Source organism: Hyphopichia burtonii (assembly GCF_001661395.1).
Source record: "Hyphopichia burtonii NRRL Y-1933 unplaced genomic scaffold HYPBUscaffold_8, whole genome shotgun sequence".
Classification (NCBI taxonomy): domain Eukaryota; kingdom Fungi; phylum Ascomycota; class Pichiomycetes; order Serinales; family Debaryomycetaceae; genus Hyphopichia; species Hyphopichia burtonii.
The window spans coordinates 1-13,801 of record NW_017963735.1 but is presented as its reverse complement, the minus strand read 5'-3'; the positions used below and the strand labels follow the sequence as shown (position 1 = coordinate 13,801).

The window sequence follows — 13,801 nt, the reverse complement described above, 5'->3', positions numbered from 1 at the left end:
AATAAAAAATGAAAAGACAAAGTCAAGTTATTATAAGATTCAAGATTATTTAATTAAGATGAAATAGTCAATTGGAAGTGGTTTCGTTATCAATAGAAAAATTCATCTACTATTGATCGGTGTTGTGGCATGGTACTCGACTAAGTGCGATTTTGTTTTGTACCAATAATAGACAAACAACAACAGTCAGAGATAGCATTGTTCACCGTTAATCGATTCCGAGAAAAGCATCTGGTTACAAATCAAGATGTAACATTCATAAGATATCACTAAATTTCTCACAATCATTCAAGAGAGACAAAGAAAGAAATTGTCGATTAATATCGTCAAGTGTACTTGAGTATGATTCGTGTCTCCCATTACTGCAGGGTGGTGGATCAGGGTGGGTGAGGGTGGTGGATCAGGGTGGGTGAGGGTGGGTGAGGGTATTGTAGTCTGATTTTGACGTAAGCTAAAATTTCAAATCGCTTATTCAGGACAAGGATACTTCAACCATGGACAATAATAAGATACACAAATAAAAACTTATTTTAGATCCGTTTTCTGTTCCTTGTTTGATTGAGGACTCATTGGTCATGACCACCAATAGCATTAGTGGGCCAATGATGATAGGAAAATGTCGCCAACCAATAATATTTTTTTTATCCTTTTTTGTTTCTTTTCATGGCTTCATGCGTCCGGCAAGGTGATTATTTGAAAAGTGGAATGCTTAGTTAAAAGAGGGGATGCCGGATATTCAGTGGAAAATAGAATTGTAATTGGGAGATTAAAGTAGGGTTCGAGATTCTTTTTTTTTGTCTGTTTATGCAACAGCTAAGATTGAATAGATTTGGATTAATAAACAAAGATTGTTCTTTTCTACAATTTGTATGTGCTTAATAATTGTCTTGGTTACGTTACTAGCAATGTCAATTATTTGCAACAATAATAATACGGATCGTTTAAACTATAAGAAACTGGATTGTTATTGGTTGTGGTGGATTCATTGTTTTACAGGAGTCAACATGTTCTCCTCTAAAAGAAGGCTTGCAGTTAGCTTTATTTGCTATTTGCTTTTTGTCTTGTTTTCTTAAACTAGCCAAATCTCTATGAATACTTTAAAATAATAAAAAAATGTCTAGTCAGCGATAAAAACATCGAGGGAAATATATAACGAAACAGAAGGCAGGTTAGCACATAAGGCGGTCAGCGATATTTTGAAGAGAGGAAAATAAAGGCTTGTATCAAGATTGAATAATTTAAAATAAGAAAATCTACAATGTAATAAAAGATTGATGAGTTAAAATTAGTATTAAAATGAAAATTAAAATTATTAGGCAAAAGTTTATATAATTTTATTATTAGAGAATTGAAAAATAGGAACGTAGACAGCATTATCATGTAATTTTCATTCACCAACCCTTACTTTTTTAATTATGAGATAAAGGAATGCTAGAGTAACCTGGATTTATAATTGGAGGAGGTAACATATGAGGTTGAGGAGGTAACATATGGGGTTGATGACCCATTATTGGATTAGATTGGTATTGAGGACGACTCAAATGATTATCATCCAACATTTGTTTTTTGATTGATATTCTACGACCATTTTTACCTTTACAGACTTTATTATTCAAGACTTCTTCAGCAGCAAAAGCAGCACCTTTTCTTTTAACTAATTTAGCATGAAATAAACCACAAGCATTACACAAGGTACGAACACCGTTTGGACCCCTTCTCCATTCTGGAGTTTCGGTAGTACCACATCTATGACATTTATTGGTTGGTTTATTAATCACTTCCGGTAAATAAGCAGCAGCAGACCCGTTAGAAGCATTAGCAGTAGCAGGAACACCTTGAAATGACATGGCACGAGGTTGAGGGGGAGCATGTTGATAGTAATAAGCAGGAGTATAATAGGTTGGAGATTGTCGATTAGAATGCATTGGAGAATTATTAGCTGGGGGAGCCAATTGAATTGGAGATTGATAATAAAAAGGTGGCTGTTGAGTTGGAGGTTGCTGATGATGTGCAGCTTGTGGATGTGGTTGTGGTTGTGGATTTGGTTGATGTGGAGGCGTACTTTGATTAGATTGTTCATAAGGTAAGGTAGGAGAAGGTAATTTTTGAACGTTTGCAGATGTAGATGCATTAGTTAACATATAATCATTAGATAATGGTTTAATTGAATACTTGAAATTATATTCATTCGGAGAACCAACAGAAGAATAACCATTTGGAGATGTTGTTGATTTTGGAGAATTTGATATATTTTTATTGCTGGTTAATTCACTAATAGAAGGCAATCTTATCTTATTAGAAGTATTCGATGAAATAGAATTAACCTTGGAAATGGAAGGAATACTAGTAAAAGTAGCAGCAGACATGTTTAACCAAAATTATATATCTGCAAAAAACCAATAAATAAAATAAATAATGAGTAATAAATAAACGATGATTGTTAAAAAAAAATTTATGAAAAAGGTTTTGACGTAGGAAATCGGGGGGTTTATATAACTTTCTTTTATTGAGTATAAAAAAAGATATCACCAAAGTTTAACGAGCTAATGATAGTTAACTGTACATTAACGCCAAAGGCCCAATCGAGAAAAAAGAAAAGAAGGGGACATTTAATGATAATCAATTTATAATTATTCAATAGCTTTAACCGGTTAAGAAAATTATAATAGATACAAAAAAAAAAAAATAAATTAAAATAAAATAAATTAAAGTACAAAACATAAAATTAGCCGGATGCACACAAATCTACAAATACAGGACCCTCCAAACATAACAGGAATGAATCAAAAATAGCGACTCTTCTATTATGCACTAGAAGACACTTAAATTCACTCAAAAACACTGGAAAACACTCAAAAACTTAGAGAGCATTAAAAAAACATATACTGTTTCACTTCATGCAGATGCGCGTATTACCAGTGCATCGCAGGGTATTGTTTCAAGCCAAACGTAGATGCATGCACTAGGCGGACATACTTACACTAACATAAGAAACTAACTAATAAGAAGAAGCAGTCTAGACAACTTTATTGATTACAAAAAATTTTGCGCTTTTCAATCAAATAAACGTAAAAAAAAAAAAATAAAATAAAAAATAATTCTATCGAATAATATCTGCTGATAAGTACAGATTGATAATAATATTATCTTCCTTTATTACCATCTGCCTCGGTCACAAAGGCATCACCCCTTCGACCTTGATGATCTGGGCCAATAGTAAAGCAGCGTAGATGATAGCAAGGATGAAGCTAATTTTGGAAGCATGCTGAGGTACGGATACTTATCTCGAGATTGAATCCCGACCCGTACATCTTGCTCCTTTATTTATTTTTTATTTTTTTTTTCTACGGCCGACCCCCCTCCTTTTTTCCGGGGAAATAGAGAAGATTGTGGGGGAAGTTAAAGACTTGATTCCACTACTTTCATTTAGTCTTCCGACAACACATGGTTTACTGTGGCTTCACTTTACATAGTGAGGGAATTTGATTGCTCGAGGATTTCACATGGTGATATTCTCTAAGGTTGTTGCTGATATATAGAATGATCTGAATGATGCGCTTTTAGTGAAGCTGGTTATTCCGGATAGTCATCCTGGCTTGAAGTAGAAGCCTTTTCTGATCCAATCATTTGATCCTTCTTCTTATCTACATAACATTGCAGTTCTGTCATAACGTAGGTTGACTAGTTTTATCGTAAGCAAGGTAAACGTTATGATACACTAGTAAGTCCGAGCATAAATATCCGATGGTGAATATCCGGGCTAGAATGTCCGATAATAAGTCCGAGGACTCTGGTCCGTGGCCAAAATCCGTCGAGGTATTTTGCAACTCATCACGACTCAATTAGCGTTGATTTACGTTCACCTAAAAGAGCAAAGAAAGCGAACAATCAAGAACCCAGCATCGGAAAACCTCTGAACCACTGCGAACTATTGCAACTACAATAGAATTGAGGATTTGATTAAGTGAAATGGGGATGATCAGAGTAAACTTTATTGTTGAGAAACCATTACGAAGACGTATTGAACCGTTTCATCGGGAGTGTATATTATATCATTAGAGAATATGTATAGAATCTGTCCTGGCAAAAGATGTAATGTCATTTTGCGGCTAGGCGATTTGTCATTACGAGGATAAGAGATGTATAAGAGATGAGTGTAAGAGATGTGATTCCGAATTACCTAAGCTTCCAGCAGCCTCCCCCACTAAGTTTCAAATTGATTTTTTGTCAATTATACCTTTAGATTGACTTTGAAAACTACATCATTTCCCAGACAGGTCAAGTATAAGCGAGAACTGTCTTGTGGGTGATGACTTGCATTGCTGCACGAGTTGCGCGTGTTAATAGCTCATGCAAAGAAGCCTCTTCTCCCCCCAGTCTTTTACCGCCGAAACACGATTTTGGCTTGCTCTGGACGTTAATACCGGGGAAAAGGCCGTTTTGGGTAGGTGGTTCTGGGAGCGGGGCGTCTTAACCCGGGCTTAATCTGGGACCGGCTAGGACTATCCGCCAACGTCCGGGCCAATCCGACATCTCTCTTTACGTTTTTGGTTGTACATTTTGCTCTTTGATAGATTCTCGAAAATCGAAACTGCAAAGATAAAAGAAACGAAAAGTTGTTATTACGTGAGCGATGTCAGATACAGTTCTAGCCAGACCAGACCCTACTTGACAAAACTCAAGCTGCAAGCCGCGTCCTCAACAGATTTACCTTGGAATGAGTGGAAATATCTAATTGATGTAGGACAAGCAATCAAGGCGATTGGGAGTTGAGCGTAGTGTTTTCTTCAAGGTTTCCAGGCTTTTTCTATTGCAGGTATACTTTGCTATTTTCTTTATTTTGTAAATTCTTTTATTATAAGACTCGAAAAAAACTCTTGATTCCCCGATATTATTAAAAGCTACAATGAAAAACACATATTTTGAGTTTTGTTCGATACTCTTGGAAGCCGTACTTGAAAGTTTATTACCGGGCATTAAAAACGTTCAGCAAATAAACACTAGAGTGAGTTTTACGAGTTCGAAAATGTGCCCACTTTTAGCAGATAAAAATAGAAAAGAATCGTTACTGCAGGAAAGAGTAAAAAATTTACAAAACGCAATATTCCCTTTTGGTAAGTCGGCAATGAAGGCCAACCATACTGACCGACATCCGTGTGGTTTAAGCCTAATAATTTTTTTTTTTATTTTTTCTCCTTTCAATTTTTTATTTTATGATTATTTCATTTGCTACTGAACCGACTTGGAACACCAAAACGCATATGAATCTGAGATCATTACTGAAGCTTTGGCAACATCCTTGTATCCGCTTATCAAAGTGGGCATCACTTTAACATATATGGAAAAAAAAAAAAAAGCTTTAACTTTGCTAGAAAATTAATATGTTCGTATGGGTATTCGAATTTCAAGTTGAGTGTTGCCTCTATCTGTGTCATCCTAGATTCTCTGAGATTTTCATAAAGGTAACGTTACATTACAGAATCGAGGAAGAAGAGAAGATCAAAAAAAACATCTGTACCTCAAATTTAATCTCATGAACTAAAAACTCAATTTTCAACAGGATCTGATATTTGACACCTGAATCAAATGGTTAAAATTTGAAGGATTCTTTTACATCATGTAAAGAAGATTCCATTTAGATAATTCCAACAATCAATTCCGCTTTTCGATGCCAGATTTCCGGATTTACTATGTTCAGTCTAAGTTACACCTTCTTCGGCTTTCGGGTCACAGCTTTACCCAAAGTGCTGCTTGGAATCCCCATATGAGATAATAGCTTGATATGCTAGATGATAACATAACAATGTAGATCTCGGATAACCAGAGGCTTTCTGATTAATGGTTTTGCTATTTGCGGTTGTTAACAGCCATTTGCCGTCATTTGCAGTCATTTCCACCTAACCTCATATAGTCGCAATGACAATCATAAGAATTAGCATAGGCCGATAAAGGGTATTCGTAACCTTGAAATCTGGTGATTTCTATAATTCAGCTTCATATTTGGTCTTTCTATTATGATATCACATCTTGTCTGGTCAACTACAGCCAGATGCTAACTTTGTCAGTTATAATTCCATAATAAATAACTCCAAAAGCATCTTCCGCAATTGCGCAAGGTACCAACTAAAGGCATCTGCGTGGATGATGTTTTATTGTATTCGGATAACTTTAGTTCCCAATGTAGCCTTAAGAAGGAAGCAATCCTTTACAAGTATTTCCTTTAACCATCGAAAGCTCTTTCCTATTGGATTTCGCTTATCCGTTTAAGGAAAGGCGAGTGCCGGAGGCGCAAAAGCTTTATGCGAATTCGAAACGCGAAACCCGCGGACGCAAAAAAAAAAAGACAAACCTAAACTACTTAAAAAAAGGAAGAAAGAAGATTGCATCACCTACTTCTCGGGATTCATTTTGGAAAGGAGATTTGGTCTGGGAAATAAAAGGATCCATATTTGCAATGCAATTGAAGAAATTTTCCGTCAAGAAAGTCTAAGTCTGTGTGTTTTTTTTTTTTCGCCTTTTTGCTTTTTCGTTTTATGACAGTTCGTGAAGTATATCCTGAAGAGAAGATCTCTTCTTCTTCCCTTTTACATAGAAGTTTGAATGATTCTCCGCATTTGGTCGAGAAGGCCATTGGATCTTATCTATACTTACAGAATGGGACCAAGATCCTCGACTCTTGTGGTGGTGCTGCCGTTATATCGGTTGGGCATCTGAACCAAACGGTGATAGACCGAATGGCCGACCAATTGAGGTGTTTAACCTACGTTCATACGCTCGAATATACTAGCTCACCATCGGAAATATTAGCAGAAAAGCTTTTGGAAAACTATCATGATCAGATTGGTAAAGTTTTTTTCGCAACCTCTGGTAGTGAAGCTAGTGAAGGTGCTTATAAGTTGGCTATCCAATATTTTTTTGAACGTGGATTGACTACAAAGACCAAATTTATTTCTCGTAATCAGTCTTATCATGGTAATTGCTTAGCTGGATTATCACTTTCGGGCCATAAGGGCAGAAGAGCACCTTATGAACATATTTTAAACTCGGATTTCCATAAAATAAGTGATACTAATGAATATAGAGGTAAATTAAAACATGAGTCAACTGATGATTACGTTAAAAGATTGGTTGATGAATTAGAATCTAAAATCTTGGAAATCGGACCGGAAAACGTTGCTGGGTTCTTTGCGGAAACTATAGTTGGTGCTACCGCTGGTTGTGTTTTACCTCCAAAAAATTATTTTAAAGGTATAAGACAAATTTGTGATAAATATGATGTACTTTTAATTCTTGATGAAGTTATGTGTGGTTCAGGAAGGACAGGAACGTTTTTCGCTTGGGAACAAGAAGATATTGTTCCTGATATAACATGTTCTGGTAAAGCACTTAGCAGTGGATACGCTCCTTTATCGGCTATTTTCATTGGTCATAAAATTATAAAAACTTTAAGTAATGGATCTTCCGCATTTAATAATGGCCATACTTATCAATCATTCCCTCTATCATGTGCTGCTGCAAACGTTGTTCAAGATATCATTTCAGAAAATAACTTATTACAAAATGTTAAAAATCAGGGTAATTATCTAGGTGAATGCCTTTCCAGAAAGCTCCAAAATTTGAAATCTGTTGGTAATATTAGAGGTAGAGGTTTATTTTGGGCAATTGAATTTGTCAAAGATAAATTGTCCAAGGAACCGTTTGATCCTTCCGTGAAATACGGTTATCGGGTTCAAAAAACTGCTTGGAGTAACGGTTTAGCCGTTTATCCTGGATCCGGTACTATTGATGGACACTATGGTGATCATATTTTAATAGCCCCTTCTTTTGACGTATCTGAAGATCTCATTGAAACAATTACTAATATTATTGCTCAGTCTATTCAAGATTGTGAAAATAAGTACCTCCATAGTTAGATTTTTTCTTTGCATTATTTTCTTTCAATTCCTTAAGTGTATTCTAGCCAAATTTATATCCTTCTATTCCTTCTAATTGTAAAAACCTTTGATGCGAAGCTTCCCCGAGGTAAGGTTTGCAGCCATTAATTAATTGCAATTCAAAATACAATGAGCACGCTTATACTACCATATGCCTACTCAATGACAGGATTTATCGATCACTGTTTTTCAGTAATTTGGATATCCGCAGCTTTTCTTACAAGACCGTTGAACAAATCCATCTGAACGAACGTTAGATATATATACAAAAAAACTAATAGACCACGCTATGCGCTCAAACAGGCTACTTCCAGCTTTGTGAAGCAGGTTCTATGAGTAGATTGGATTGGGCATTGGATGTTATTAGCCCTTCAGTGACGTTTGAGTTCGATATCGTATCTTAGAAATACAGTATTCTACGTACCGTAGAATTTCGTTCTCTTATTTTACTAATAGCTTGACTTCTAAAACCAATATGAAATTTCTCAATCCTCCAACAAAGAAAGCACTTTATTTAACGACATTGAGCTATTAGGACTCTTGAATACAATGTGGGAAAGCTGTAGAAATTAACCCCTGTGTTGAAATCGCATATCTGTATTTTGAATTACACCATTTTAAAAACCTTCTTTTCCGATATCATTCACGAATTAGATAAGTAGGATACTTTTGTGAATAGTTCTTACGATTGGTGGTTTAAAAGCAAAGAATTGAAAACTTTTTTGCAATTACCTTAAATTTTGGCCCTTAATATTCTTTCCAACTCGGAAAACCCACATTTTCCAAGAAGATATATTAAGCCGTTCTAGTATAGTGGTTAGTACACTTCGTTGTGGCCGAAGAAACCCAGGTTCGATTCCTGGGAACGGCAATCTTTTTTCCATCCAAATTAATATGGCCATTTGATAATGGCACTAATTTTTTTTTTTTTTTTTGTTTTTTAGTTATTTGAAAATTCTCAAAAACCAATGAAATAAGGTCAATATTAAATTACTACGCTTAAATCAATAGACTAGAATCTATATCTGATTAGCTTATCAACCAATACCGAAATGACTGCTGCTCCTGCTGAAAAATACGAATACCCTCCAATCCGTAAGTTGCTCTAAACAAGAAGATAAATAACAAAGCGAATACTAACCAGATAATTTAGCCTCCCAACAAGAATTAGATGAACATGATGTTCCATTTCTTCATAGAGATCAATGTTCATCTCATTTGATCAACTATTATAAATGTCTTGACAAGGGAACCTCTTTCTGTAACAAGACTAAAGATGAATTTTACAAATGTCAATATCTTTTATTAAAAGAAAGACTTGATAAACATACTTAGTTGAAGACTATTATACTTTTTATCTTATTTGTTTTATTAGATTTTCTTTCATAGCATTTCACCAGTTGAAGATTAGGAATGAAATAACGAATTTGTTCTAGCTCTATAACAGTCATAATGCATTACTATCACAAATGATCTAAACCTTTAGACTAGTTTGATTTTCCATTTTCCATCTCCAACCCGGTTCTTCCCTTTTCTTCTTTCCTCTTACCAAAAGTCAGATTTTTCTACACTTATTCATTTATTTATATATATATATATTTATCAACTTTGTATAATACAAAAATTTTAATTTAACTACTCCGTAGACCGAATTATTCACTTAATTAAGGTGTATGGGCCTTTGTTTGGGGAATTTGCTTACATTGAATTTTTTTTGAGAATTTTCATTGGCCGTAGTTTTAGAAAAAGTCGTTGATTACTTGAGTTCTTCTTGGTAGTATTAATTAAGGTAGAAATAGCATTGATAATGTCAGTTACCAAGTTCCCACCTCTTCGTATGTACCCATGCTGATGTTTCGGCAAGCTTTTCTGTTGAATTTTGATTGAATAAAGAGTACTAACTTTGCTATTATAGTTTCGGAAGATGATTTACAAAAATATAAAGTTCCATTACGTTGGAGAGATAGATGTGCTGCTTACTTTTCTTTATATCATATATGTCTTATAAGACAATCAGCCAATTCATCGGTTGATTGTAAACATGATAAACATTCCTGGGAAGAATGTGAAAATTTGGATTTCATCAGAAGACAACAAGAATTAAAAGAAGTTAAAGAAAAGAGAAGATCTGAATTACAAAACTAAACCTTATAACATTTATTGGTGGGATTATCAATTCAAATGTTGAAAAATACCCATCAGACCATTAATAGAAGATAGACACAAGTCATTTTCATTCATTCACGAGCATTTTTCTTTCTTTCATCTTTATGAACCATGTTCTTTTCATTATGTATTTATTCAATTAATTTAAAACTTCGATAGTCAATCACTGTAAGAAGAACTAATGTCTTCACACATAATATCATTCAAATATAAAAATATATCATACATGTTCATCATGGGTATCATACATATACAGCATACAATCACGAGTATCATACATATACAGCATACAATCACGGGTATCATACACATACAGCATACAATCACGGGTATCATAAATGACACACGCATCACGAGTAAGAATATCTATATCTACAATTGTGAAACCGATGATTTACATATTTAATCCAAGATTAAATACAGTATATCCATTCCTAACGGAATGGTCTAAATCATAAGTACCTGGCTAGTTCAATCTTCCTCCGCTGTCCACACTCTATACCAATAGTGAATATGTTATAAAGCTCTAGCATATTTTCAGAGGCATTATCTATCTAAAGAAGAAAAGACTTAAACAAATTGATTTTTCAGTAGCACTCTGCTCTTTATATACTTTTTTTTTTTATCGGATGCCTTGATTTACTCACAGGCGCTGCGTAATTCTCAGACTTAATTAAAAAAGTCACGGTAACAAAATAAAAGGGCAATTATGTGGAGGTAAACCTGTTGATAAACCAAGGTTACTTTGATAATTTAGGATAAGCTTACGAAGTAATCATATTTTAATCGAGAAGAACCAGCAATTGATATTCATTAGTCGCGTGATTGAACACCTTGACTCCAGATAAGACAGATAATGGCACCAAAAAAGCAAGAAGAATTGACCGTTGTATCATCTGAACCGGTAGACTTCGACGATAAGAAAGAGGTAAAGGAAGAGAAGGAGGAGGAAAAGAAGGAGGAGGAAAAGAAGGAGGAAAAAGAGGAAAAGAAGGGAGAAGAGAGTAAAGCAATTAATGACGATAAGGAAGAATTAAAGGAAACACCACCAGCTTTACCACCAAAGCCAACTGAAGAAAAGGTTGATGAAGTTCCAATCAATGATGAAGTTCCGCCACCAGCACCACCTCCAAGGCCATTGTCGCCAGCTTCTCAATTGACAAAGACTTTAAAGGAAGCATTCCCTAATATTGAAGATAAGTTAATTACTGCAGTTATAATTGCATCTCAAGGTAATTTAGATCCTGCTTTTAATGCTTTATTATATATATCCGATCCAAGTTTTAAACCAACTATTGAAGTCAATGCTCAACCAATAAATGAAAAATCCAAGCCTGATTCAACATTAACTGATGATGAATTATTAGCGAGACAATTACAAAAAGAATTTGAAAAAGAAGATCGTAAAAGAAGACAAAAACATCAAGAAAGACAAAGAAGATCAAATCAACAACAACAACAACGTAGATACGATGATGACGATGAAAGCCCAGATGAATTTGATCAAATCAAAGAATCTTTTACTCAAGGTATTGAAGAAGCAAGAAGTACATTAAATGGATGGGTTAGTGGATTTTCTAAAAAATTTCAAGGAGCAAATGATAATGAAAATCAATCAAAACCTCAATTATTTGGAGCTTTAGGTGGATCTTCTTTCAAAAATAATAATCAAAACAATAATCAAAATAGAAATCAAAATAAATTTGATGAAGATCCGGAAATTTTATCAAGTGATTTCCATAATCGTATAAATTTATCAAATAATGATGATTCTGCTCCTTCATTACCAAATCGTAATAAAGAACAAAATGTTACCCGTGGTAATAAATGGCAACCATTGAATTCAGATGTGCCAATTAATTCAGATGCCTTTTTAGTAACTGATAGTGAAGATGAAGATACTGGTGTTTCTAACTATGATACAAAGAATAAGAAATAATTTTTTTTTATACATTATCTTTTTTTTTAACTAATTAAATAAATTAAAACTCGTAAAATTGATTTAAAACTATATAAATGTATGTATGATATTAAACTAAAATGGAAAGAACGGAAAACAAGCAACTATAAAGGAACAAAATATAAAAGAGAACGAAAGAAAAATAAGAAGGAAAAAAAAAAGATAAAAGAAAGAAATCATAATCTGTTAAACTAAAAGGAAATTAAAAATTATTTACCACAAGATTTCCCGGTAGTTTTAGATCCAATACTTCTTCCACCAACACCAGGAGGTGGAGATAATTGATCAGCCCGTTTATTTGTATTACCAAATACATTTAAAGTTTTAAACAAAGTATTTGAATTTGAAGAATTATTTTTTAAATTTTTAATATTTTTAATATTTGAATCATCGAGATTAACATTTTTTAAACCTGAATGATATTTTGACCAATTAATAATTGGACTTTTCAATATTTGATGTTGTTTTGGTAAATTTGTTTCATTATTAATTAACTTCATATAAAAATTAATCAACATTTCTTTTTCATCAATATTAGAATTATTTAATTTGGTTTTGTTTGAAAGATTTGATAATTGAATAATTTCATTTTCAATTTGTAATTTATTATTTTCAAGTAGATTAAGGGAAGATGTAAGTGAGCAATAATCGGGATTTTGATTTAAATCGGATATATTTTGATTTGATATTTTATTTCCATATGATATTTCATTACCACAGATAGAAGTACCGGGAGAAGGAGAAGTTGAAAAGGGAGGAGGAGGATTACAATCATTAGAAGTATTAGTTGTATCATTAGAATTTATCAAGTCATTATCATTAGGAAGGTTTATAATATCATCATCATCATCATCATCATCTTTTGGAGTAAGTAAAGGGGAATTTTCATAATGTTTATTATGAGATAATTCAAAAGAAACTGATTTTGTTCTTTGTCTATGTTTTGGAGGAGAGGAAGAGGTTGAATGATCTGAAGGAGAAGGAGATCGTTGTTGAATTTCAACGTGAGATGATTTTTTATAAGATTGGTAATCTTCTTTTAAATAGATATCTTTAATGACATTAACACTGGCCATTTTTTTATTTGGACGAGGTTCATTTGAATTATATTTACTATTGGTAATGTCATCTAATTCTGAAATTTTACGCTTTGGGTGAATTTTAACTTCAGTTAAACTAGCAGCCATATTGATAATAAACAATTAACGAGAAGAACAAAAAAATACACAAATCAATGAGTATTACTTTTAAAATGAAAACTCAAGTTAATGAGTTTTAATTAGAAATAAGGATTCTGTCTTAACCAAACGGTTGTTCAACGGTTGAAAATGAAAAATTGAGAAGTTTTGTGAAAAAGTGATGGAATATGATGAAAGATGGCTGGGTTTACTACTAGATGATTAATCTGAGTAGTATTAGTCAAGGAATTGGTAATGAACAGAAGAACCAAGTAGTACGATAAAAGAGGAGTGAAAAATGTAAAAAAAAAAAAGTATAATAAACTGAAAAAAAGAAACAATTTAGATGTAGTAAAGGGGGGAGGAGATAAAAAGGGTCAAAACAGCCAAAAAAATGATATGAAACTAAGAAGGAAAATGGAAAATGGAATTTTGGAAGACAAAAGAACAGTAACAATAACAAAATACAAATAGGGTGACCTTAACCAAAATAAACAGAAACAAACAAACCAAAAAAAAAAAAAAAAATAAGGGTGGGAGTCTTAGGTTTAAGATATAGGACA

At 33.4% G+C, this 13,801-nt stretch overlaps 7 protein-coding genes and 1 non-coding gene across 8 annotated transcripts; 6 read left to right on the top strand and 2 right to left on the bottom strand.

The window, feature by feature from the left end:
- Window positions 1–1,409: 1,409 nt before the first annotated feature.
- BRG1 (GATA-type transcription factor BRG1) lies at window positions 1,410–2,366 on the bottom strand (the record flags this gene model as incomplete). The annotated part of the gene is made up of 2 exons (XM_020219046.1): window positions 1,410–1,939; window positions 2,063–2,366. 2 exons carry the CDS (start codon window positions 2,364–2,366, stop codon window positions 1,410–1,412), a joined length of 834 nt encoding a protein of 277 aa, XP_020074090.1.
- Window positions 2,367–6,533: 4,167 nt separating this feature from the next.
- On the top strand, window positions 6,534–7,913 carry BIO32 (Bio32p; the record flags this gene model as incomplete). Its single annotated transcript, XM_020219033.1, has 1 exon — window positions 6,534–7,913. The coding sequence occupies one exon, from the start codon at window positions 6,534–6,536 to the stop codon at window positions 7,911–7,913; it is 1,380 nt and encodes a 459-aa protein (XP_020074089.1).
- Window positions 7,914–8,733: 820 nt separating this feature from the next.
- Window positions 8,734–8,805, top strand: HYPBUDRAFT_t168. Its single transcript has one exon. It is a non-coding gene; the product is annotated as a tRNA-His (tRNA).
- Window positions 8,806–8,921: 116 nt separating this feature from the next.
- On the top strand, window positions 8,922–9,366 carry HYPBUDRAFT_153937 (uncharacterized protein). The gene is made up of 2 exons (XM_020221813.1): window positions 8,922–9,029; window positions 9,088–9,366. The coding sequence occupies exons 1-2, from the start codon at window positions 8,987–8,989 to the stop codon at window positions 9,267–9,269; spliced, it is 225 nt and encodes a 74-aa protein (XP_020074088.1). The 5' UTR covers window positions 8,922–8,986; the 3' UTR covers window positions 9,270–9,366.
- Window positions 9,367–9,707: 341 nt separating this feature from the next.
- On the top strand, window positions 9,708–10,079 carry HYPBUDRAFT_143842 (uncharacterized protein; the record flags this gene model as incomplete). The annotated part of the gene is made up of 2 exons (XM_020219867.1): window positions 9,708–9,769; window positions 9,850–10,079. The coding sequence occupies exons 1-2, from the start codon at window positions 9,742–9,744 to the stop codon at window positions 10,077–10,079; spliced, it is 258 nt and encodes an 85-aa protein (XP_020074087.1). The 5' UTR covers window positions 9,708–9,741.
- Window positions 10,080–10,272: 193 nt separating this feature from the next.
- On the top strand, window positions 10,273–10,655 carry HYPBUDRAFT_153936 (uncharacterized protein). The gene has a single exon (XM_020221812.1). The coding sequence runs from the start codon at window positions 10,336–10,338 to the stop codon at window positions 10,504–10,506; it is 171 nt and encodes a 56-aa protein (XP_020074086.1). The 5' UTR covers window positions 10,273–10,335; the 3' UTR covers window positions 10,507–10,655.
- A 266-nt stretch (window positions 10,656–10,921) lies between these two features.
- On the top strand, window positions 10,922–12,039 carry CUE5 (ubiquitin-binding protein; the record flags this gene model as incomplete). The annotated part of the gene is made up of 1 exon (XM_020219866.1): window positions 10,922–12,039. The coding sequence occupies exon 1, from the start codon at window positions 10,957–10,959 to the stop codon at window positions 12,037–12,039; it is 1,083 nt and encodes a 360-aa protein (XP_020074085.1). The 5' UTR covers window positions 10,922–10,956.
- A 52-nt stretch (window positions 12,040–12,091) lies between these two features.
- On the bottom strand, window positions 12,092–13,236 carry HYPBUDRAFT_153935 (uncharacterized protein). The gene has a single exon (XM_020221811.1). The coding sequence runs from the start codon at window positions 13,134–13,136 to the stop codon at window positions 12,270–12,272; it is 867 nt and encodes a 288-aa protein (XP_020074084.1). The 5' UTR covers window positions 13,137–13,236; the 3' UTR covers window positions 12,092–12,269.
- Window positions 13,237–13,801: the final 565 nt, after the last annotated feature.

Bases quoted from the DNA above. Each gene is read 5' to 3' on its own strand.
- HYPBUDRAFT_153936 (XM_020221812.1), top strand. From the start codon at position 10,336: ATGGGTATCATACATATACAGCATACAATCACGAGTATCATACATATA.
- HYPBUDRAFT_153935 (XM_020221811.1), bottom strand. From the start codon at position 13,136: ATGGCCAGTGTTAATGTCATTAAAGATATCTATTTAAAAGAAGATTAC.
- HYPBUDRAFT_153937 (XM_020221813.1), top strand. From the start codon at position 8,987: ATGACTGCTGCTCCTGCTGAAAAATACGAATACCCTCCAATCC. The intron at 9,030-9,087 runs GTAAGTTGCTCT...CAGATAATTTAG, and splicing joins ATACGAATACCCTCCAATCC to CCTCCCAACAAGAATTAGAT.